The sequence below is a fragment of the Nicotiana attenuata genome, chromosome 7 (genome assembly GCF_001879085.1).
Source record: "Nicotiana attenuata strain UT chromosome 7, NIATTr2, whole genome shotgun sequence".
NCBI lineage: Eukaryota > Viridiplantae > Streptophyta > Magnoliopsida > Solanales > Solanaceae > Nicotiana > Nicotiana attenuata.
This window is the reverse complement of record NC_031995.1, coordinates 100,931,650-100,958,177: the sequence shown is the minus strand read 5'-3', so window position 1 is coordinate 100,958,177 and position 26,528 is coordinate 100,931,650. Positions and strand designations below refer to the sequence as shown.

Below are 26,528 nucleotides of genomic sequence, written 5' to 3'. Positions count from 1 at the left end.
ATCTTCGGGGGCTATTGATATCTGATTGTACCCCGAATATCCATCCAAGAAACAGAAGTGCGATCGCCTGGCCAGCCTGTCCAACATTCAATGAATGGCAGGGGGAAGTGGTCCTTCCGGGTGGCTGTGTTCAATTTCCGGTAATCCATGCAAATCCGCTATCCCGTGACTGTACGAGTTGAGATCAACTCATTGTTCTCATTTTGTACAACAGTCATTCCCTCCTTTTTCGGCACACATTGGACAGGGCTGGCCCAATTGCTATCAGAGATGGGGAAGATGATTCACGCATCTAACCATTTGATTACTTCCTTCTTCACTACCTCTTTCATATTTGGGTTCAACCTTCGTTGATGTTCTCTAGAAGGTTTGTGCCCTTCTTCCAAGAGAATCTTGTGCATACAGAAGGCTGGCTTGATACCCTTTATGTCTGCCATAATCCAACCAATAGCAGTCTTACTTTCTTGTAGTACCTGTATGAGCTGTTCTACCTGCACATCTAGCAAACCGGATGATATAATGACAGGTAAAGTAGAATCAGGGCCTAAGAAAACGTACCTGAGGTGAGCTAGGAGCGGTTTCAGCTCCAGCTTGGGTGGTTCCTCTACTGATGGCGTTGCTAGAGGTGTAGCCCTTTTTTCTAACTCAAGGGACTCGAACTGAGGTTCCCTTTTCCAGAATCCTTGGCCTTCAAGTGCCATGACCCACTCAGCTAACCCTTCACCATCCATCTCCTCTAAATTTGTCAGGCATGCCTCCAATGGATCTTTAGTAGTCAAGGTCAAGTCATCTTCGTGCAGGATCACATCCACTACCTCCACTACGAAGCAATTAGCGTATTCACTAGGTCTCCTCATGTATTGCTGAACGTTGAATATGACTTCTTCATCGTTCAGCCTCATTTTTAATTCCCCAGTCTCACAATCGATCAGTGCTCTTCTAGTGGCCAAGAATGGCCTACCTAGAATGAGAGGTATCTCCTCATCTACCTGACAATCCAGAATAACAAAGTCTGCAGGGAACACAAACTTCCCCACTTGTACCAACACATCATCAAGAATTCTAGTTGGCCTTTTAACAGTGCGGTCAGCCAGTTGCAGCAGCATCGAAGTCGGTCTAGCTCTGCCAATGACCATTTTTATGTATACAGCCAGAGGCATCAAATTTATACTGGTTCCCAGATCACATAATGCCTTTGCAAAGGCATAACTCCCAATCGTGCATGGAATAGTGAAGCTACCTGGATCAGACATCTTTTGAGCCATCGGTCTTATCACTACTGCGCTGCAGGTCTGCGTCAGAGTCATTGTGGATAGGTCCTGAAAATTAAACTTCCGTGACATTAGGTCCTTCATCATCTTCGCATAACCTGGCATCTCCCTCAAGGCATCCATCAAAGGAATATTCAACTGAATTTGAAGCAGCATCTCCATGAATTTCTTGTATTGATCTTCCTTCTTTTGTTTTACCAGTCTCTGAGGGAATGGTGCAGGTATCACCCTTTGTGCACTGCTTGCTGGCTTCTCTCTGTTGGGGTTTTGTGGCACAAGAGGTGCCACCTGTTCTGCAGCTTGCTCATTCATCTTAGCCTTACCCTTTTCATCATGACCCTGTTCAACCACCATTTCAGTAAGTTCTGTTGGTTCATCTACCTCTAGTGGAACTGGAGTGGCTGGCGTAATCTCCTTGCTGGCTTGTATAATTTCCTGCTCTCTGTCTAAATCTCTCTCATTCCGGAGACTTACTGCCATCAGCTGATTCGGGTTTTGCTCCTTGGGGTTGATGTTTGTGTCCGCTGGCAAAGTTCCCTGGGGGCGGTTGTTTAAAGCCATAGACAGCTGCCCCAGCTGAGTTTCAATGTTCTTTATAGCTGAATCATGCACTGCCAACTTTTTTGTATTTTCCCATTTGTCCCAATGAGTTGCTGAAGTATACCCCTGATCTCCACCATGTTGTTATCTTGCTGCTGAGGAGGTGGCTGATATGTCAATTGTTGCTGATGTTGCTGTGGATAGCCCTGTTGTCTCTGATATGGTACTGGCACCATTTGGCCTTGAGGTTGCATACCCCCAGGCTGTGGCATGTTTGGTCTGTATTGCTGATTTTGTGCCGGTCTCCACTGCTGTCCTCCTTGTCTCTGACCCCCCAAAGTTGTTAACATAATTCATATCTTCTCTTGCCCCTTGATTGTCACCTTCTCCACTCCATGAACACACATAAGACTGATTAACACATGGTGTACACAGTCCTCCATTTGTTGTGTCAATAATGTGCACCTGTTTTGTACCCATCTCATCAATCTTCTTTGTCAATATACTCATCTGAGTCATGAGCGTGGCCATGTTCTCTGCATGTGAATTATTTGGGTCTAGAGGAACTGAATGCACTATGGGTGCCAGTGTTGTACCTCTAGTCATCCACCCCGAATTCTGGGACATCTTGTCAAGAAGGACTTTGCACTCGGTGAATGTCTTACTCAAAAATGCACCTCCAGCTGAAGCATCCACATTGGCTTTTAGATTGTCAGTTAACCCCATGTAGAACCTCTGAGCGAGCATTTGGTCTGGAACGCCATGGTGAGGACACTTCACTAGCATCCCTTTAAATCTTTCCCAAGTTTCTTGCAAGATTTCAGTCGGTTACTGCTTGTACTGCAATATTTCATCAATCTGCCGTGCAGTCTTGTTGGGTGGGTAGAACTTATTCAGGAACTGCTTGACTAATTCCTCCCAAGTGACAATAAAATTGATAGGGAGCGAATTCAGCCAAGTCTGAGCTTCCCCGATCATAGAGAATGGGAACAGTAACAGCTTGATAGCGTCCGGGGTCACATTTGGCTGCCTTTGGGTCACACAAATCGATAGAAAATTTTTCAAGTGTTGCTGAGGGTCTTCAATGTGTGACCCGGAGAACAATCCTTTATTCTGCAGAAGATGCAGCATGTTATTGGTTATTTGGAAAGTCTCCGCTTGAATTGCGGGCACAACTATGGCAGTAGCCAGGTTGTCAGCTGTGGGCTGTGCCCAATTATAAAGTACAGCTTCTGGCACAAGAGGTGCCACTACTCTGACGTTTGGGACAACTGGCGGATCCTCGACGTTTCCGTTGACGTTTTCTGCGTCACCCATGTCAAATTCGAGCTGGTGTGGTTGTTGTGATTGTTGGATCCTCTTGTTGGCACGGTTCAATGCCCTGAATATTTTCTCGGGGTCTGGGAGTCCTTCAAGCAGTTCTCTAGTCCTCGAAGAATTTCTAGGCATACACCTGAATTCCACAAGAGTTCAAACGTGAGAATTTCAATGAAAAGATTGTTTAACACCTTCGAAAATTGATTTAAACTAATAATTCTAACACTACTTCTAAGTTGTACTAAATAACACCGTTAGTCCCCGGCAACGGCGCCAAAATTTGATCACGCCCAACTATGCATTCTAAAAGACAAAGCGGTTGTCGCAAATATAATCCGGTTTTAAGTCCGGAATCGAATCCTCAGGGAACTAACCTATCTATTACAACTCTTGACAATGTTATTATCAACTCAACCAATTTCTAGATGCAAGATTTTGATCAATAAAGATTGGGTTTCTGTTTAACTACTTCAAATAATATTAAAAACAACAATAAGCTAGAGCGAAGATAATTCAATGGTAAAAAGGTCTAGGGCAGTGATTTCCCCAATTGCTAGTCTAGGTCTTGACTCTTTCGCTATAATCTTGCCGTAATACTCTATGAGGATTAAGGGCTATGGGTTATCGTAATTATCTCTCGATCAACTACAATAATTTACTAGAGCATTCTCTCGAACTACTCTAGCTGACAATATGTGCAGCTCTAAATTATCCCACCAAAGTTTCGTTATCTCTAAACCCACTTTTAAGTTCAAATAATGAATCTCTTCAATTACCCAAAAGTGGTGTTGTTCAACAGCTTTCTTACCCAAAAGTGGTGTTGTTCAACAGCTTTCTAACCTAATATTCTTTCTCAAGCAATATGAGGTAATTAGACATGATTAATCAAGGGCCAATTCAATTAATCACCATACAAAACGTAGTTGAACAATCATACAATAAATCCGGCTCGATTATAACAAGTTGAGTCAAAACTTCAACCAACAATTGGTTCCATCAACCCTAGATAATTGTTTAGCTACTCATAACAAAATAAGAGGAGACTACTAAATTGTTCATGATGTAAAATTGCAAGAAATAAAAGAGATAGAAAAACTCTAATGTTTTGGGTGATCTCTCACACTTGTTCTTCCTCTAAAAGTAGTCTAAAACCAGCTTGGGACAATCTTGGGCGAGTTTTCTAAAGCTTATAAGGGTTTTACAAAAGTTTCCCCGAAATTACACTTGTGAGCACGTGATTTTTGCCCTATATGAATTATTCCCAAAAATTCAAACAAAATGATTTCTTTATTATTTTACAATTTTTGTGAATTTTTGTGTTATTTTTTGATAATTGTTGCATTTTATTGGTGTTTGTTTTAATTCATATGAAAAAATATAAAAAATACAGTTGGCATTTTCATTTAGGATTTAGTTTCATATTTTAGGATTAATTAGGGGTTAAGTGGTTTTTAGAACAAAATATAAAGAAAATAACAAAAATAGTCCATTTTTGTATTTTTAATTGTTAATTGTTGAATTTGCCACGAAATAGTTTTTAAACAATTTTAGGAATTAATTAGTTTAACTTTGAAAATATATTAGGTCTTTATTTTAATTTTTTTTGCATTTTTATAAAGTCAGAAAAATATAAAAAAAACAAAAAAGAAAGTAGAATGAAAACAAGATAAATAAAAGAAATAAAAGAAAAACAATTAAAAAAGAGAGTGGTCTTAGTAAATGCCCAAATTTGGGCCAAATTGGCTTAGCCCAAACGAAATCCAACCCCAAACCCCACCCGGTCCAAATCCAGGTCACAGCCCACCCGGTCCAATTCTTATGTCTCTGAGACCTTTGAAACGGCGTCGTTTCGAATTAGTAAATGACCAATCAATCTTGGCCGTTCGTTTACTTCATCCAAGGGTCTCAATCCCTTCTCCCATTTTGATTAAGAGTGTCCGAAGAGACCACTGTTAAACCTAAGACTCATCTCCTTCGCTCCCATATCTCACCACCGCCGCCACCACCGGAAATCACCGTGCGACGGTGTTTGATCTCCAAACCTTACCAAAATCGTGCCACAAACTCCTCTCAACCCCGTCATCTCAAATCCCCACTCCGTTCACCCCAAGCTCCTCCGAAACCCCTCCAATTTTAGACTCAAAAGGGCGGAACCCTAGCGCTGCCCACTTTTTCCAGTGGCGGCGCCATCACCAATCGACCTTAAACTAACACCCTTGAATCCCTTTGTCCCCCTCATTCCAAAACCCCGGTCCATCTCCCTCAAATCCTCGTTGAACTGCTCGAATATTAAATCTAGGGTTCGAGCCCTCGAAGCCAAGGTCAAAGCCGTACCCAGGCACATCAGTTACCTGTTTCTTGATGGCTGGTATCATATTGGGGTTCAAGTCAAAGATTTGGGTCTCGAGTTCGAGTCAAGAAGGTGAGTTTCTCTCTTTCATTCACTTTTTACTTCTTCTTCTGATTCTATTCAACCTCCTTCCTTCTTTTCTTTTCTGGTCGAACTATCCCGATAATCGAACTTCTGCTCTTCTCCTTTGCTCCCTTTAGTCTGAAATCCACCTAGATTTGTTCAAATTGGTAGCTGTCGTTTGTTTGCTTTTTGTTTTCTTTCTTTAATTCTGTTGTTCAAACAAACTGAGTTCAAGGCATGAATACTGTTTTATCATTAATTAGTAAACTTGGGGTATTGACCTATTGGACTACAAGAATGGTTAAAAAACAATGATTTTCTTCTTTATTATTCCAGTGATTGTCTTGGTCTTTTGGTTTAATCCTTGACCCGATTTGATTTAGAATTGATCCTGTTTTGGTAGTTAGTTTAGTCTTTGTTCGAATGCATTTGGTATAGATTTTAATTCAGTAGCATAGGTTTTAATTTCTTTTAATTTGTCCGGTTAGTATTCGATTTTAATTTGTTGTTATTGGTTTCTGTTTGTCCATGTTTGTTGTTATTTAGTTTTTAATTAATTTGGTTATAGCTGATAATTTCAACCATGGTAAATTGAGACCAAGGGCCAAGGGTTAGTTTGACTAGGATTGGTAATTTCAGAATAAGCCAAGGGTAATTGGGGTAGTTCAAGGGCATGGAATATTTCAAATAACTGAATTGGAAGCTCTAGAACATTCTAGATGAGTCTCAAATCAGAATTTTTATAACTTAGGGGTGTAACTTGGGTAGCAAGTCAGGAAGTAAGGGATTAATGACCAATTTCTGAAATAAAAAAGGGGAAAAATGGGGAATGAGTTCCAGAACTTTCTGCCCCTATTCTTGCCTATATAAGGCAGCCTTTAGTGCCTTAAGTCACAAGTCTGAACCTCCAAAAATTCCCCCAAAATAGATATAGTTTTCAGAAGTTAAATTTGAATTTCAAATTCAGACACTAGATCTGAAATTCTAAAGTCTCTTTTTCATCTGAAAATTCTCAAAAAAAACACAAAAAAATATACAAAAGCTACAGAAAAATCCAAAAAAAAATACACTGTTCTATTCAATTTCTTAGGTTAATTACAAGTTTTAGTAGTCGATTTGCATTTCATAGCTCAATTTCTAGTAGTTGAAGTTTCAGAAGTGTTTCTGGTTTGATTTCAAGTGGTTTTGGGGTTCAGTCGAGACATTTTTGGATCAGTTATTAGGTGCTGTGTTTCTGTGATGTGTTTCTGGGTTCTGTGAAGTGATTTCGGTTCAAAATTATTCCTGTTGTTGCTGGTTTTGATTCCTGTTAGACCTCTGTTGCTGCTGATATTCTTCTCCTCTTACATTCTATTCCAATTCCAGGTACACAGCTGTAACTTTGGCAATCGTAAGCTGAAAACATGAAGAATGAATATATGTGAAGAATTGAAGCCTAAGTTCTGATTTAGCTCTCTTTCTGATTCATGTATTTAAACATTTCATTCACTGATAGTTATGTAGAACCCTGCTGGTTTTGTATCAACTGGACTGAAAATTGGGTTGTATGAGAGACGTTAACTATAATTCACATTAGTACACATGTTAACATCTAATGTTTGATTTCTGTAGTTAAAAGTGGGCTATATTGGACTATTGAATTAATTTGGACCATAACATGAGTGTTTGGACTGTATTTGGTTAGTTAGATTACTTATTCTCAGTTTATAAACGCTTAATTTAATGTTTGTTAAACTGGAGTGAGCTTTCATACTAGTCGTTAATTGAAGTAGTATTGTGTCAATTGAAAGGAAAAGGGGAATATAATGTGAATTTGAAGTTGTCAGCTCGAGTAGCATTGGAATTTGGATAGAAAACACCAAACGTAGGTTACACATGAGCATCAGTTTCGATTTCAGCATTTCTGAGTTTTATTTTGCTTTTGTCAAAGAGTTAGTATGCAACATGCTGTGTTCTTCCGGGATTTAATAAGTTTAATATAACTAGCGATTGTATTAGTTTGAACATTGACTTCCCAAAGTGTTGATAACGGTTCATTTGTTTAGACACAGGAACATGTAATCCCAAATTAATAGTAGGTTTGTTTCGATCAGCATTGCTGAGCTTAATTTGAGGATAACATCTAATTGGAATCATATTGCATGCTGAGAATGCACAACTGGGCAGAACTAAACTAAATTTCAAGCCCGGTGTGCCTGAATTGGACCCAGGCCAAGGCCTCACGCCTCTAAATAGCTTTTCAAGGCTGAATCTAAGTGTAAGGGTTTTGAACAATACTAATTAATTAGGGCTTCTTCTTTTATTTTTAGGGTCAAATTAAGTAGAAAATTGTAGCTTGCTTTAGGACTGGCCTTTAAATAATAAATGAGGTGAGCCCCGCCAAATAAAATGCATAAATTGCGGGGCCCCCTTTTAAAATGTTCCCATTAAAATCCTTAGAATTCGGGACGGGCCGTTTAGCGAATTTCACGGCTTTCCCCAAAGATAACAACGCGTTAGTTGCTCTAGGTCCGTTACTTAACTAATTTTACTCTCTTAAATACGGGTGCACATTTATGTGACCCAAATCCAAATCCCAACGAAGTTGAAATGTGTCGAAAACCGCGGGTGCATTTATGTGACGTGGTTCAAGACATATTTTCACGATGTTGCAATTCTCTTTAAAAATAATAATAAAGGCGGTTTAAAGTTAAAAAGCACATAGGTTAAAACATGTACTAAAATAAAATAAATAAGCCAAATATGACAGTTGAGCGACCGTGCTAGAACCACGGAACCTGGGAATGCCTAACACCTTCTCCCGGGTTAACAGAATTCCTTACTCGGATTTCTGGTTCGCGGACTGTTAACAGAGTCATAATTTCCTCGGTTCGGGATTCAACCGGTGACTTGGGACACCATTAATATCCCAAGTGGCGACTCTGAAATCTTAATAATAAATCCCGTTCCAATTGTCCTTTAAGTGGAAAAACTTCTTTTACGCCCTTGCGGGTGTAGGAAAAAGGAGGTGTGACAACACTTTGGTCCTCTAACTTCCAGCTACGTGAACAGTGCACCGCGGTCGCGGCCAACCGCGGTCGACCGTGGTGAAAGCTAACCTTTCTGCCTCATGTTATTAATCTTCCGCGGTTCACCGCGGTGCCACCGCGGTCGCGGTGGCCTTCTTGCCCAGGCCATTTCTGCTTCTTTGTGCTCGGGTACTTCTCGAGTGGGCGTTTTTTTCACATTATCGCCTCCAACACACTCCATGTTGCTTCCTCTCATATAATATTCCCTGCGAAACAAAAGAACACTATTTAGAGCATTTCGTTGGTAATTTATCTATAAAACAACAACAAAGTATGGTCATATTAAGGTGTAAATATCAACTATATAGCCTACTATCACTTCTACTAATTGGTTAGAGTCTCGTGCTGATAACGTGTTATGAAACAATAAAATAAGAAGAAGAGTATTGCAGAGAAAAGTAGAGAGAGAGAATTCTTATTGATTTGGGATGAATTACAATGGAATAGGACCCCTCTATTTATAGGGAAAGAGTGACTTAGCCATCAAGTAAAATCCCTAGAATCTCTCTAAGTATAGACATTCACCATAAATAAAATTCTATTTATAACAATACGTTCAATGTTACACAAATATTTGCAACTAAACAATTGTAAACTTGCTTTAAAAACTTCATAGTGGAAAATATTTGACATCTAAACTATCATTAGAGTAATTCCAACAATAGCAGAAATTTCGACCCCCACCCCCCACCCACCAAAAAAAAGGGAAAAAAATGATATAAAACTTTAATTGACTTCACAAAACTCCTTATACAGGAATTATATTTGTTTACGGTATAACATATTGACACAATAACTACGCTGCATTCAATAAAAGCATTATGTCCTTCCGTTTAATAAAGGCAAAATACTTTAAATCATCCCTAAACTTGGCTCAGATTATTAGTATCCTTCCCGAATTATGCCCGCTTTTAATTACTCTCCTCAACTTGGCTTTTGAGGGCCATTACCTCCCTAGACACTGGTGTGGCAAAAAGTGTGGGTGCGCTCGTTTTCCACGTGGATTTTTCTGTCTATGTAGCATTTTTTTGAAAAATAAAATATTTTTTTACCTTTTTAAGAATATTACTTTTTTAGATAATTTTTTTTCGAATAAATTTATAATAAAACTTGGATAGAAATACATTATTTAGGCTAAATATTTTTATTTGACGAAAACTAATAAAGTTTTAGTTAATCTTTTTTTGAATTTGACCTGAAAATAAAGATTTATATAATTGAAATAAATAGTCAAGGCATCTAAAAAGTTATAAAAAATACATAGTTTGAAATTAATTATTTTGGCTATAATTTTTATATAGCTCTAAATACGGTGCTCTAAAAATATATATTTTTACATATTTTACCTGAAAAAGTAAAAATACACAATTGAAATGAATAGTCATTGCATCAAAAGAAGAAATAAAAAGAGTGTACAATTAAAGAAATAAAACGAATCACTTGCATTATACTGCAATTGTAGACTCCTTTTATTTCTTCTTTTGATACAATGACTATATATTTCAACTGTGTATTTTTACCCTTTCAGGTAAAATTTGTAAAAAAATAATAATATATTTTTAGAGCACCGTAATTAAGAACTATATAAAAAATTATAGCCAAAATAATTAATTTCAACCTATGTATTTTTATAACTTTTAGATGCCCTGACTATTTATTTCAATCGTATAAATCTTTATTTTCAGGTCAAATTCAAAAAAAAAAAGATTAACTAAAACTTTATTATTTTTGGACAAATAAAATATAGCCTAAATAATGTAGTTCTATCCAAATTTTATTATAAATTGTATTCGAAAAAAATTATCTAAAAAGTAATATTCTTAAAAAGGTAAAAAAAAATTATTTTTCAAAATAATGCCACATAGACAGAAAGATCCACGTGCCAGGTGAGTGCACCCACACTTTTTGCCACATCAGCGTCTAGGGAGTAATGGCTCTCAAAAGGCCAAATTGAGGGGGGTAATTAATACCGGGCATAATTCGGGGAGGATATTTATAATCTGAGCCAAGTTTAAGTAAATTATTTCCTAAAACTTTTTTTAGCTTTTTTGTATTTTATATAGCGCCATACAATAATTATGACACAAATTTTATAAAACTAGTTTTAGGGTACGTGCGTTGCCCGTGTACGCATATTACGATCAAAATGTTTATAAAAATCACACAAATATTATTAAAAATATCTTGATATAGAATTTAAACTAAAGGAAATAGTTAACTTCCTAAAATTATGAATGTTAATTAGTTTAACTACTTCTATAAGAAAGAAACGTCACCTCACAAAGTCCTGATATATCTTATTGAATTTGATATATGGGCTTTGTATTTAGTTTAAAAGGTTATAATAAGCACAATTTGTTAGTTTGTATTAGCATAACTCACGAAAATATGTAAGTAAGTCTATAACCTCTAAACTTCTTTATAGGAAACAACTTAAAAGATTAAGCAGAATGTAACGTGCTTGTATTATTCTATAAAAATGAACAATAAAGAGGATATCACAATTATATAAGGAACCATGAATATACTATAATTTTNAATTTAAATTATGTGTTCAATATAAAAACATAACCTTCTTAAAAATCAAAATGTTAGGACTAATTAAAAAGGTAAATAAAAAATTCATAAGTTTTTGTTTGATAAGTAGCAAAGTTGCCGAAAATTTGGAATTGCAAATAATTGATTCCTTCATGAAAAGATATTTTTCTCCTTTATTTAACCTAGATTTTAGAAATTAAAGGCAATTTGATTCTTTCTTGAAAACTATTTTTCTCAATTATTTATGGTAGAAATTTTAGGGTATCATTTTACCTTTTATTATTTATATTATAATTTGCGAATATTCTATTTTTCTTTTAACCGTGTAAATCAAAGTGTATTTCATAATTTATTTTACATTTCTTTTTTATATAAATTTGGAATTGCTAAATACTCTAAAGAAAACTATGTTCCTTCTTAAAAAGATAATTTTCTTTTTTTATTTACATTTAGGACACCTTTTTTTCTAAAAATATTATTTCAAAAAAATCAAATTAATAAAAAAATTTGTTAGAGGCCATTGGCTACCGCTTGGTTGTTAGAAACGGACATATTTCAAAGGCAAAAGTAGATATAGTTTCTTTCTCGTGCATTTTGAAGGAATTATAATTTAGTTCAAATTAGTTTTTTCCCTTAAATTTAGGAGTAAGTTTTTAATGGGAAAAAGGATCTAGAAAAGTCAAAGTTGTTTATTTATAGTAAATTTTAATAGTTCTAAATATAATAACGAGTATTTACATAGTTCAAATAAGGAAAATTTAATAATCAAAATTTATTTGATTTTATAATCCTACATATTAGAGAATAATTAAATTACAACTTTGTCTAATATAAAAACTACTTTTAAATGACAGAAAAGACGAACGATATTTCACTAAGGACCTTCGTGATTTTAATATAGTATAATATAGATAGATTCCCGTTAAGTATAAAAAATGATTATTTTGACTCCAAGAGAGAGTTCAACGCTTCAATAGTTTCTTGGAAACTGCCACAACATTGAAACAATAATCAAAGGTTTCATTTGACAAGTGTACAAAGTACAAACCCTGAAAACATGTACTAGTACTATATTACTTAAAATAAAAATAAAATAAAAACCGTCAAAACCCTAATCCATGCCAATGCAATCGTGCCGCCGCTTCCTCTAAAGCTTTCTCCGGTTATATTATTTTTTGAAGTTTTTACACATTTTTAAGATTTTAAAAATCTTATCATATTGGTTTAAATAATCACTTATCTCTTTTCTGAAAAATACTTGATTAACACAACATTAAACGAGACTGTAAAAGTTTTAAAATAATGTAATAAATAACTAATTAAATATTTAAAGTATCAAATATCTTAAAGTAATTTAATTTGTTGCAACAATTAATATTTGAAACCATAAGGAGTAAATTTGAAAGGCACCCCTTTTGTCTGTTTGATAATTACCTAACTAAATTCTTTTTTTTTTAATCAAAATTAAACAATTAAGAAGGCACAACTAATCACTAAACAATATACGTGTTTTACGTTCTGCTTAACCAAACTTAAAGAATTAAGAAGCCGCCGGCTGATAATCACCTAACTCCTTTTGTCTGATCTCAATTCGCAAATCACTCAAAGAAAAATTCATTTTTTATATTATATTTAACAAAAACAATTTAGGAAGAATATTTTATATATAATTGTTTAACCTTAAATGAATAACAATTGAATTTGTAGTGGTTTTAAAGATACGCGGATAAATTCGACACAAACGATAAATTACGTTAGGTTAAATGAATGAAGGTATAATAAATTCACCACGTAAGGAGAATGATTCCAGCCTCAATAAAATATCCACCATCGATCCGGACTTACAATGACCAGCACTGTTGAACAATAATAAGAACAAAGAAAATAATAATATATTGCGTTGGTATGCGTGCGTTACAATGTCTCTAATGAATAATCAGATTCCCCTTTATATAGTAGGGGATTATTATCCTAAGTACAATTCTATAGAAGGTAAGAAATCTTCTGTCTAACTAATCATCGGTTCTCTATCGATGCGTGCGGAGATCTGTGACGTGATATCCGACCGGTCGCGGATATCACGGCCTTCTATTGGCCGTGCTTGGTTGCCCGACGACATCCTCCGAGGTCTTTTGGGATTTAGACCGATCCCGGATCATGGCCCGATATTCTCGAGGGTGGGTGTCACGCCCCCGGACTCTGACTCAATAAGACCCTTGCCTCGATTCTGGTTCCTCGTCATCATATCTCTCGCTCGATTTATCTTATCGGAAGCAGAGGTGTACCATGAGCTCGGTCTTACCCGTATATAGATAGTCCCCTCATTTTTCTGAGAGTAAGTTGACGAGAAACGACATGAGATCCTCGATTCTTTATTCAATATGTCGTGACAGAAATGACAAAAAACTCAAAACATCTCGTCAGTCATGTCATTATGACCTCAACTGCGTGTCAGCCGCCGGTTGGCTGTCCCTAGACGCAAAACGTCGCGGAGCCACTATAAATATTCCCTCCTTCGTTCAATTTTTACTTTACGTCCAAACTTCTACCCTCCTACTTTCCAGATTTTATCATCCCCTTTCTTTTTATACTCTAGTAATTTTACCTTCGTTGCTCAAGATTCCCCAGTAAATTGCAAGCTTTCACTCATTCTCTATCCAAGACAACACATGTGAGCTTTCAACTTTCAAGCTTTTTCAGACATCAATGGCCAAAACCTCCAAATTTGTTCCCCAAAATAGCGCTTCTACTTCCCAACCGACTGCTGAAATTAATGAGACCATTCCCGATGTGGTCGACCTCGAGAAGTTTGCTGCTGACATGGCTATCGATGAACCGGCCGCTGAACCTCCCTTGAAGATGTTCATTTCCGGGGATTGTTCGGTCAACGGCGACTTCAAGGTTGAGAAGCCTTCTTCGGTACAGGGTCGGCGTGAGGAGGTCTCGAGATATATTTGCTCAATCACCGAAGAGGACCTCCCACGGTCCGAAAGGACTGCAACTAGGCCGACAAGGACATAGTGGTCCCCGACTCTGAGGAAGCCATTACCGCCCATGTGGAGGGATATCTAAGTGTTTACACTTATCCCTTTACATTGGACCTGGTGGACCCGTTCATCTTAGACTTCTGCAGGAGGTATAATGTATGCCTCAGCAAAATTCACTCATTGTTGTGGAGGATCGCGATTCTCCTCCGATTCTTGGTGAACAAAATCGATGTGTGCACGTTCACCATAGATCATCTACTCCGCTTGTACAGTCCCCGATTCATCTGGGAGGGACTGATAAAGCTTGTACGCCGGGCCAGCAAAGCCCCATTTTCGAGCATCGACGAGGACCGGGATCGGGGTTGGCAAGGATGCTTTGTCCGGGTGAGGACCGCCGACTTGATACTTACCGAGTGGAGGCCTTTCCTCGAGAAGTGGAACGTACAACGTAAGTATGAATCCCTTTAAGCATCGATTTTATGTTTTATCTTCCCTTTTCTTATCGGTATTTGCTGTGAGGCAGCCCTTGCTCTCGTTCCAAACGCTATTCCTCGGCTTAAGGAGTGGGTCGAGGGTATTGTGTCACAGATGCCCTACTCCGAGCGCTCGTGGCGCAAACTCTCGAAAGGCCTTTAGAAGGCCGGTTCCCATGGTAAGTTTCTTTCCCGAGCAAGTCGTATTGGGCTTCTTCCTCTAGCATCGCGTTCTTATTTCCTTTATTTTCTTTTTGCAGGTTTGCCTAAGACTGTCGAGCTCACGCCCCCGGTCGGGGACGAGGACTTGCTCGTTGACTCCTCTGCTTCGGGGCAGCTAGGAGCTGCAACAAGAGAGAAGAAATAGAAGAGAAAGGCTCTGGGCTCCTCGAGCTCGGAGAAGAAAAAACCAAAGAGAAGACTGGCTCGTAAGCCAAAGGAGAGATCCAGCTCTCGAGCACTAGATCCGGACTTGATCTACCAGCTTAGGGATGAGTCCGAGGAGGAAGAGCCTTTTGCGCCCGCGACCCGTCGCCCCCCAGAGAGCAGGGGGCTGTTGAACAAGAGACCCGTGATGCCGATCTCCCTCAGGTTAGGGAGGATGATGAGGAGGCCGGGGCCGAGACTTCCCGGGATGCAGGTAGTGCCCCGAAGGAGGCACTCGGTGTTTAGATATTACCGGTTCGCCCTCATTTACTGAGTCCATGTTCAACGAGGCCCGAACGATGAAAGAGCGACCCAACGAGGGGGCTCACGGAGCGAATGATCCCCTCCTCTGCTTTTTTGACGGCGTGGACTCCACCGCCCTAGAACACGTCACTGTGTTGGTGACTTAGAGGTGCCGAGGAAAAGTTCATCCTCGAAGGTTGGTGGGCCTAACTTGATCCCGAGGCTGATTAACATGTTCCCTACCCCGAGCACGAATCTTGGTCGGAAGCGATCATTATTATCACCGATCCGGAGGATTCCCGGGTTCTCTCCGCTCCTGTCAGGATAGCTAGTTACTTCCGGTGCCTGGTAACCAAAGAAGACCAGGCAAAAATGAACAAGGTAGATATGCCATGCTTGTTCAACGAAGCACAACAGGCGCTGGACCAGGTAAGGTGTTATTATACTCTTTTATTTTCGGACTCAGTTTTTGAAGACTCTAATGCTTTTTCCTTTCCTCATTTTGCACACCTCGGTGCTTCACCACGAGACCTTTCTCCGGTACCGGGATGAGCTTAGCCAACTCGAGGCCGAAGTCAAAGAGATTGCTAGGAAGAGGGACATGTATAAGCTTCTCAGCGAGCAACGCGAATGAGAAGTCAAGAACCTTCGAGCCGAGTTGGACGCGGCTCAGAAAGAACATGCCAACTTGGTAGAACAGGTACAGATTTTTGAAGTTAGTGATGGCGAGCTAGACATGGCGACTAACGGTCAAAACCTGCAGGTCCAACAGAAGCTTGACCGGATCGACCAACTTCGAGCCGAAATGGACGTAATCAAGGTCGAGGCCGAATAGTGGAAAGGCAAGATGGATCGTTTGGCTTCGGAAAAGGAGACTGCCCGAGAGCAGCTGGCCTCGGCGGAGGCCCAACTTCGAGCAGCGAGGGAGAAAACTGAGGCCCGGTCCCAAAAAATCGAGGACTTTCAGTCTCAACTGGGCTCGGCTATTGCAGAATGGGACACCCTTGCCAAGGAGCTTAAAGCAGCCAAGTCAACGGCGGAAATAACCAGGGCCGATGTTGAGGGGATGGTGACCCAGTACAAAGCTGATGCTGAGGTAGCACAGGACAGCCTGAAAGACATCGTCGAATACGTGAAGTGGCAGTCCCGAAGGGAGGCCCTCGAGTAAGTTCATGCCCGGGGTTTCGACCTATCGGCCGAGATTGAAAATGCAGGCCGAGGCCAAAAAGCTGGAATATCCCGAGGACGAGGAAGGATCCGAGGGTTCCGGCGGATCCGAGGGCGGAGAAGATCCTGATGGTCCCCTCGACCATTTTCACGTTTGTTTGTTTTTGCTTTTTCTTTATGTTTGCAAAGATTTTGAATGCCTTAGCACGTAATAATAAGGTCTAGTTCGGAGGTTTGAACAAGGCTCGTTCTTGATGTAATTTTGTTTAAGACTCGTGGGGGCTTGGTATGACCGGAAGCTTTCCCCGAAGTGTTTACTTAGAATTTTTTAGATTATAATTTCGCCGAGGGTATCCTTTGAACTTGTTAGCAAATTTTTAAAGGCCTTATATTTTGGTTATGGGTTTCGAACGTCTCCGAGCCATTTTTAGGATGGCCGTAGCCCTTTAAAATTCGGGTACTGCCTAATAGGCTTATTATCCCGAGTTTCGATACCCGAGCCGTCCGGGCTTACCTAGGACGATAATCCCCGAGTGGGGGTGGCCATAGCCTTTAAGGTTCGGGCACTACCTAAGAGGTTTTTGTTGTTGCTCCCAAACGCACACGCAAGTATACGCGGTCGTCAAGTAATAAAGTGACTAAAAGTCGGATGTCAAACCCACGAGGACTTATGATTAACTATTAACTAAATTAGACTATCCTAATTATCTAAACAAGAATTAAACCTAGAAGTATTTGGTTCTAAACTAATTAAATAAAAAATATAAATAATGAACTTTTAACAGAGAGAAAGAGCAGATTTTTATGATATCAATGTAATGAAAACGATCTAGGGTTATGGGCTATCTAACATTCCTATTGTATTCTTCAATTGAATTGTCTAATTAATTTATCTAGTTTATTGGTTGACAGGGTTAATACCGCTCATAAGAATCTGTCGAGTTTTTACTCGCCTATTCAAGCTAACCTAATGCCTATATGTCTATGGAGTTAGAATCAACAAGAACGCATTTATAATTCCTGTATTTCAACCAAGCAAGGCAATTAGGTATATGTCTATCCTAACCGCGAATCCGTTTCCCGATGCCCAGGTTCAAGAACTTGCTCTACTCAATCCTATATGCAATCTAGAATTCCCACTTTCGAGTTCAACTCTGGATTCGTAGATAGTATTCAATTGGTGATCAAGCAATCAAATAATTAAGTGCAGGATTGAATAAATAAACTAATATGATAAACTAAGAAATCAAAATCAATATTCGAATAACAATAGTCATGAAAGAACCACAACCCTAGAACGTGAAGCTTAGCTCCACATAGACATGGTAGCAAAACAACAAATCATACAAAGAAACATAAAAAGACTAAGTTGGTGGAAGAAAATTGACTTTTTGCCTTTTTGCTCCGATTTCGCTCCAATTCGCGCCCTTTCGTCCCGAATTGCATCCGAATGATTCCTACACATAGAAACACCATAATTTAGCACAAATCATTATATTAAACATCTCAAATCATCGAAACAAGAGCAAAACACGAGGCGATATATAATAAAAATATACATACTTTAAGCCGATTATCATTTGTGCCTCTAGGTTTTGACAACCCGAGCCATCCGAGTTTGTCTTGGACGACAGTCCTCGAGTGGGGGTGATCTCTTGGATCCGGACAGAGGTGGCCCTTGGGCTCGATATCCTTAAGGAATAAAATGTAGTAGTTTTTAGGAGACAAAATATGTATCTGCAAGGTAGAAATTTTCTTTCATTCCCGTGTGCAATCATACAAGATTGTGAAGGTGTACAAACTTCGTGTTACAGCTTAAGTGGTCTATGTGGGCACGATTTATTTGACCGTTTGGCCCTTACAATAAATCTTATCCACCAAGCCTAGACTGTTCGAGCACAAAGTTTCCTTCCTTGCTAAAATCCTTATCCAAGGGTGATGGGCCCCAGTATTTAAGGCCGATCGTAGAGAGGGCTCGTATATTGTTGATGTGATTCTCGACTCCGGTGCATAGCCAGTCTTCAATTCTAAGTTTAGCACGACCCACTGTTGGGACAAAACCGGTTCAAGAAAAAAAGAGTGCAACACGTGCTTTCAGGCCTAAGAGTTGCATCATTCCCTGGCTGTTACCTGCAAGCGTTAGTATAATTCGTAATATATGTAAAGAAAAGTAATGAATGGCGTCGTACCTTATCAGTAGTATCGTTTCAAGTGGGTTACGTTTTAGTTGTTCGGTAGTTTCTCACCATTCACCATTTTGAGTTTGTATGATCCTTTGCCAGTGATCTCGATAATTCGATATGGACCTTCCCAATTCGGCCCCAGCTTCCCTTCGTTCAGGTTCCAGGTGCTCAATGTCAACTTTCTTAACACCAAGTCCCCGACATTGAAATATCGAAGGTTGGCTCTCCGATTGTAATACCTTTCGATCTGTTTCTTTTGGGCAGCCATTCGGACGAGGGCGGCCTCGCGCCTCTCGTCCAACAGTTCCAGGCTTGTACTTATGGCCTCGTTGTTTGACTCTTCGGTCACATATCGGAACCCGAGACTCGGTTCTCCTACTTCGACCGGTATTAGTGCCTCGACACCGTAGACCAAAAATGGATAACAATTGAGTTTGTAAGTGATTTTAAGGATACGCGGATTAATTCGACACAAATGATAAGTTATGTTAGATTAAATGAATGAATGTATAATAAATTCAAACCACGTAAGGAGAATGATTCCAGCCTTAATAAAATATCCACCCTCGATCCGGACTCACAATGACCAGCGCTGATGAACAAGTATAAGAACAAAGAAAATAATACTTGCGTTGGTATGCGTGCGTTACAATGGCTCTAATGAATAATCAAACTCTCCTTTATATAGTAAGGGAGTTTTACCCTAAGTACAATTCTATAGAAGGTAAGAAATCTTCTGTCTAACTAATCACCGGTTCTCTATCGATCCGGCTGGTCATGGATATATATCACGTCCTTTTGTTGGGCGTGCTTGGTTGCCCGACGATGTCCTCCGGGGTCTTTTGGGATTTAGGCCGATCTCGGATCATTGCCCCGATATTCTCGAGGGTGGGTGTCACGCCTCTGGATTCTTACTCGATAAGACCCTTGCCTCGATTCCGATTCCTCGTCATCATATCTCTGGCTCGATTTATCTTATCGGAGCATGGGTGTACCATGAGCTCGATTTACTCGTATACAATAAATATTTAGTATCTAATATTTACTTGCTCCGACTAATTTGAATCACGCCATATTAAGCCCCTTGAAAAACTTTCCTACTAAATTTTTTTGGGCAATGGCCAAAAATATGTAAAGCCATTAGCAAATATAAAAAAATATAAACTGATTATATATATATATATATATATATATATATTATAATAAGAAACAAAAAATATTGGTTACTATTTTGAAGAAGCGTAGATTTTCCTAAAATTTTCAACTCCGGAGTATAATTATAGTGCATTTCAAGACACCTTTAGTCTGGTGAGGGTGTTTGACTAAGCTTATAACTTGTCAACTAGCTTATAGTGCTTTTCGACTTATGTATGGCGTTTGTAAAGTTAAAAGTGCTTATACGTAAAAATAAGCCAAAAGTCATAAGCTGGTCACCCCTAGCTTACGAATTTTTAGCTTATAAGTACTTAAGTTTTAACCAAGATTTTTAACTAATTCTATCCTTAAAATATCCTTTTTTAAAACAAAACTCCTACAATTGATACTCATTGACTCAAGTATCTTTTCAACCTAAACCCCTTCCCCATCGCCACACCTTTTTCAAGTCTGCAATTCTCATTGACTATTTAAGATAAGCAAATTTTTTATTCCTTTGCATATTATATCTTATGTAATTGTGTATTAATCTTTGAACTGTATGTAACAAATTGAAGACATATCAAATTTTTGGGTGGATTGCTTTCTAAGTGTGTGGTGTGATGATATATTGTTTGTTTCTCTTCAAATATTTTGTCCTATTGAGGTTTATTTTTACTAAGAAATTTTTGTCAATTTATTAGTTATTATAACTTATGATTATATTCTTATCATAAAATAAATTATATTATCATAAAATTATCTTATCTAAGACAATTGTATTTAAATAAAATAATAAATAGAATATTTTGTATTTGAATCGATCTGGGAATCTATAATTTTTAAGAAATTAGGCTTCTTATAAATGTAAATAGTTTCTAAGGTTATTTAAGTCGTTTTAACAGAAAAAAGAGCTTACGAGCACTTTTTTATCAAGTAGCGCAGCAAACTTATTAATCATTATAAACACTTGTACCCAAACACATAACTACTTCAAATTAGCTAATCCAAACGGGCACAAATTCACAATCATTCATAGGAAAATACATTTATATACTTCCTCACATGGCCCCCCCCCCCCCCCGTCCCCCCGTATACCATTGTCAAACTCCTACTAGGTGACTGTGACTAAATAAGCAGCTACCCTAGTTTAGTCTCACAGTCATCATCAAATTTGCTAGATTTATGTTCCTTAGATTGCATTCATTAATTTCTGGGCTTTATTTGTGAAACCCCAGAAAATTTGTCGACTTTTCTTGAATTAATTTGAGCTATAACTTCGTGGGGTTGGTGAAAAATGGCAGGTTGTTTTTCAGTTATTAGGTTATCTCACTTTACAACTCCGAAAAATGAAATCTTTACAACTAGGTCCGTTGAAGATTCAAACTTTACGTTTGTTAAGATCCAAGATTTTGTGGGTACAAGCAAAAGTGGTTATTTGGTTTGTAAGAACAATTACAAGTCAAGATTCTTGGTCAAGAGTTCATTGAATCCCCAAGAGGGTAATTCAATATCTGGTGTTAGTGTAAAAACAGTACTCAAAGAGAATAATAATATTTCTCCTGATAATGGTGATGGTGGAAATGGGAAATATCCTGGTGGTGGGGGTAGGGGTGGTGGGGGAGGGGACAATGGGGAAGGTGATAAGGAAGAAGAGGAATTTGGGCCATTACTGAAGTTTGAGGATGTGATGAGAGAGGCAGAGGCTCGTGGGGCAACACTTCCTGCTGATATGATAGAGGCTGCAAAGAGTGTTGGGATCAGAAAGCTACTTCTGCTTAGATATTTGGACTTGCAGGTAAAATTTGATTAGGTGAAAATGATTCAGCTGTATTTGTATAAATATTGACATGAGTTGATTTAAATGGAGTAACGAGGTCAGTGAGGATTTGTTTTGGACTGAGGCGTAGTTGTTGTTGTTGATCTCGAAACTGATTAACCAGTTTACAAAATGATTTCTTGAAAATGTGCATTTTGATTGTTTCTTTGATTGGCAGTTTGTGTTTTTGTGAATGTAGGGGTCAGCTTGGATGGGAGCTGCAATGAGGTCATGCTCTATGCTGCGGAATAGAATGTTGGCCGATCCATCATTTCTTTTCAAAGTTGGAACTGAGGTTTGTGCTGAGCTTGATTCTGATATTGCTAACCTGTAAATAACTCATTGATCTGTGGTACAATAGAAATAGTTGCACATTGAGCTAGTGCATATAGCGTGCCTAGTGTCGTGTTTGTGATTATGTTTGCATAACTTACTGCTTGGAGCCAGTGTTATCAAAAGCAAAACGCGCAAAAAAGCTCTAAGGTCAGTTGGGGCTTTAAGCGCAAAGGGCAAAATAAAACGTGGGCTTTAATGAAAAAAGGCACAAATGGAGAAAAACTACAAATATGTATGTGTAGTTAAAGTCTAATATCTATAAGCATAAATACCAAATATATGGACAAAGAAATTGAAGAAAATTTACGAAAAGTGAAATATCAATTGTTTAGTGTCACCTCTTCAGGATTACGTTCATTGGCAAGGAAAAGTATGTCTAGAGACTTGATGACAACACTGAAGCGCTCGCTAAGCGAGGCGAAGTGCTCAACATGTTTTGAGCCTCGCTTCAGGGCTTAACCGCGCTTTAAGAACGGCTTTGATAACACTGCTTGGAGCGATTAGTGCTTCTAGTTGTATAAGCATGCTAAACTTGAACTTGTGACACCTTACCTACTGCTCATAGTAATGCTTGTTGCATCGTGATATTTAAACTTGATATGCTTTTCGACTTTGAATTCACGGGTTTCTTTGGTTTTGTGATGTAGATAGTTATTGATACGACTTGTGCAACTGTTGCGGAAGTTCAAAAGAGAGGCAAAGATTTTTGGGCGGAATTTGAACTATATGCTGCAGATATGTTGGTCGGGGTTGCTGTCAATGTAGCTCTAGTTGGGCTGCTAGCACCATATGCTCGAATTGGGCAACCGTCTGTATCTCAAGGGTTTGTTGGTCGTATGCAGAGAGCTTATGGAGCGCTTCCAAGCAGGTTTTGACTTATATTTGTCCTCTGATATTATTGCATTAAAAATATTGGAGCACTATTTAGAAGATTTTCACTTTAAATACTCATCTGGCTGCAGTGTTTTTGAAGCCGAAAGGCCAGGGTGTAGATTTACAGTGAATCAGAGAATTGCTGCTTATTTTTATAAGGTAAAGCTGAAGTATACGCTATGCAGGGATCGCGGTATCTCTGTATACACACGTCATTCTCTCCTGTTCTTTTCATAAATACATTCTATTACGTATCTTAAATTCTTTATTTTTCTTTAGGGCATTCTTTATGGATTCGTGGGGTTTGGATGTGGTATCATTGGCCAAGGAATTGCAAATATGATAATGACTGCCAAGCGGTGTGTTACTCTCTGATATCACTGATACTATGTTGCTATTACTTTTGTTGTTTGCTGTTGTTGTTTCCTTTTTCTGATTTAGTTTACATAGATGCTGCTGGTGGAGATATTTTTATTAAATTTCTGACTTACTCCTTCCTGGATTTTGAACTTGGGACTCATTGAGACCCAATACTCATACTAGTAGAGATCCGTAAACCAGAGTTTTCCATTTCGATACTCAAACCCTAGTATGTCGCCTTGTTGTAAATAAGTATTCTATTTCTCTAGTTAGATATGTATATTTGAGTGTCAAGATACTAAATTTTTCATTTCCTTCTGAAAAAGAAGAAATTAATTTTCTTGTTGCTTTTTCATAAACTAGTTTTAGGTGTTTGATATAATAGGATTAAGGAGCTAACACTCGGCATGAAGCTGTTCCCTTTGTTTTCCCACCAGTTCTTTGCTAATCCGGCTTTAATGGCTATCTTGCCATTCTCTGGTTTTGTTTGCTAATGTGAGGACTGTGGATGTGTGAGAGACAATGGTTATACAATTTGGTGGAGGAAAATGGTCAACGGAAAAGGCCTTAAGGACGTTTTTGGGGAGGGGACAGGTGCAAAGGTGATTGTGGGTAGATTCAAAATGGAAGAGATACTCTTTTTTATTTTGTCACAGAGAAAAAGGCAGAGCATTTGGTTCGAAGCCAATAAAGGCTGGGTGGAGATGCTTAAAGGAGTAATTTCAGGTGAAACGAGAAAGCTAAAACCAAAAAATAAATTTCAGCTGTGTTAAGCCAAAAATGTAATGAATCGTCAAAGCTATTTCGTTTAAGGCCGTCTCTAACCTTTTAAATTCTGGAAGAGTAGATATCTGTTGCATCTTTGGCGATTGTCAATTATTTTAACATCCAAAGTTATTTTAGATCAAACTTAGAAGCTCGGGTTTGTAAAACCTTATCGTTATAGGGCACAACTCCAGCATTAGATAATTTTAAGATTGAGAGGTATTTTAAGGTTGCATTAAGATCTGATCAGATAGTAGTACGGAACGGTTTGAAAGTGATAGATGCCCAAGGGAGGAAGATCAGATATCTAATTTCTTCTTATCAAAAGAAGGACCGTCTAATTTCAAATTTAGGAACTCGAGTAGGGATACATTCACAAGGCAGAATGCAGATGCTGCAGAAAGGGGTTGTACTGGGAGAACAGTGTTAATTAGAAGTATAAAGAGGTTTAATTTGATCAACTTTTTGCTTGCCAGCTGAGCTCGTAGCTGAACCAGGATAAATTGTATTTGGCTTGGGAAAGATGAAAAGATCTGTAAATGGGGAGTGCTAAAAGGCCTTTTAATGCTTTAATTGCAATTTTTGATCATATACTAATGTCTGATGCTAATAATATATTTCATCTAGTCTTCGATGGTGTCTTCTTTACTAATTCTGAAAACAAGAAAAAGAATAAGGAGAAGTCAGGTTTGCAGATAGTGATTGAATTATGAGAAGTCGAGGGGGCCTCGTGCATTTTATGGGTTAACCCCATAAGCACTGAAGTAGGTGTATCTATCGTACTTCTTTTATCTGATACGTCTCTCTTCAGCTAATTTTCAACTGGTTAATATGAAGCTAAATTCCTTTCCCTGATAAATTCCTATCCAGAAAAGGAGTAAAACAACACGAAACAAAACAGATACGTTGGATTGGTCAGTTAGTAATACTGGCCTAGTGTGTTGTAATGTTCTTCTTCTGAGTAGTAATAACACTGAGAATATCAGCAAATCAGAGTGGCGGATGATATTACATAGAAAATACATGAATATCAGAAGTAGAACCTTGAAAGCTAAGTTCGTAAGGAATATTTGTTCAGCACAACTTTTTATCAATATGCTATATTCTCCTTTTCATGCTTGTACTTTGTACCCCAGTGGTTGAGGGGAGTACCATGCAGATTTTCTGCTCTTGTTGTTGATCAAAGTAGATGTTATACTTCATTTAACTTAGTGTTTGTGTTGTTCCTTTCTTACTAACATGCTTCTTCATCAGGAGCGTCAAGAAATCAGAGGATGATGTTCCTGTTCCACCTCTTGTAAAGAGTGCATTACTTTGGGGTACGCCTTCATTATTGACTTCATTCCTAATTGTTACTGCTTTTGATAATAAAGTTCGTAAATCAAATGATTTCCAAAACCCTTATCCACCAGGTATACTATGTATGCTGCCTGCTTTATATTATCTGACACCTGTTTATCTCTTTTCAATTGTTCCTGTATACTATCATTGAATCCATTGAAATGCTGAACTACTTCCATTGAGACCATCTTCTGGTTATTCAACGATTTCCTGCATCGTATAGCAATTTTTCCACCAAATGAACTAAGTCAATGATGATATTGCATGAAATGATATAGTATTACAGAATGTGCAATATTTATTAGTGAGATCTTCGCTCCCTATAGAGCATGTGTAAATGCTTATTGCTGTCACTGAACATTCAAAGCTGAGAGTGATGACGCAATCAAGATATTGCGATCACACATTTCTGTACAAGATCGACCAAATCAACTTTCCCTTACATCTGGTAAAGCTTGAAATTTTTTAGACTTGAAGTCTTAAAAATACATATTGTACCCTAGTATTTCTTGAATCAGGCTGCATTTCAGCTCTCTTGGTGCATCGTCATTGCAAGCGGTTGTTTTTTTGAACAACCTCAATCTAAGATGAAGGTCTTGTCTGCCCACCAGCTCTGATTTGGTTACTGGATATGTTATGTGCAGGTGTTTTCCTCGGTGTTTCTTCCAATACCAGGTTACAGATTGTAACCGGGTTAGAACGTCTGGTGGAATCCTCTCCGGTAGGAAAGCAGTTTCCGCCTGTTGCAATGGCATTCACAGTTGGTGTGCGATTTGCCAACAATATATATGCAGGAATGCAGTTCGTGGATTGGGCGAGGTGGAGCGGTGTGCAGTAATTGCATCTTTGTGCTTCTTTTCTCTTTCGGCCATTCTCGGGGGGTCGACACTGGTTCTGCACTTACCCCCAACTTGGCTCGAGACCGAGGCCTAATTGGTTGGAGATGGAGGTGACTTATCACTGAGCCAACTCGCCTCGTCAGTTGTTTGTGCTTCTAATTTAATAATTCCATCTTTGTTGTATTCTAGTTGTTGATTAGAGTTTTTATTAGACCAATAACAAAAACTTTTTTGCCCTTAGGGCTATGGTTTAGTGGTAAGAGTGCAGCATGTGATGTCCGAGTCAGGTGCATGTCACCCGTTCACATCATTTTACTCCTTGATTCTAACTGCAGTATAATTTGGATGTTACTAAAATAATTCACCGTTGAAAATCAATTTGTAGATAACTTTATGTTTGATTGAGTATAACAGTGAACAGTAGCTACATGTAGT

At 38.4% G+C, this 26,528-nt stretch overlaps 1 protein-coding gene across 1 annotated transcript; it reads left to right on the top strand.

Annotated features, from left to right (window-relative positions):
- Positions 20,837 to 26,522, top strand: LOC109229580 (protein RETICULATA, chloroplastic). The gene is made up of 7 exons (XM_019395069.1): positions 20,837 to 21,558; positions 21,779 to 21,874; positions 22,563 to 22,783; positions 22,878 to 22,947; positions 23,068 to 23,147; positions 25,168 to 25,232; positions 25,899 to 26,522. Exons 1-7 carry the CDS (start codon positions 21,058 to 21,060, stop codon positions 26,090 to 26,092), a joined length of 1,227 nt encoding a protein of 408 aa, XP_019250614.1. The 5' UTR covers positions 20,837 to 21,057; the 3' UTR covers positions 26,093 to 26,522.

Bases quoted from the DNA above. Each gene is read 5' to 3' on its own strand.
- LOC109229580 (XM_019395069.1), top strand. From the start codon at position 21,058: ATGGCAGGTTGTTTTTCAGTTATTAGGTTATCTCACTTTACAACTCCG. The intron at 21,875-22,562 runs GTTTGTGCTGAG...TTTGTGATGTAG, and splicing joins TTTTCAAAGTTGGAACTGAG to ATAGTTATTGATACGACTTG. The intron at 22,784-22,877 runs GTTTTGACTTAT...ATCTGGCTGCAG, and splicing joins TATGGAGCGCTTCCAAGCAG to TGTTTTTGAAGCCGAAAGGC.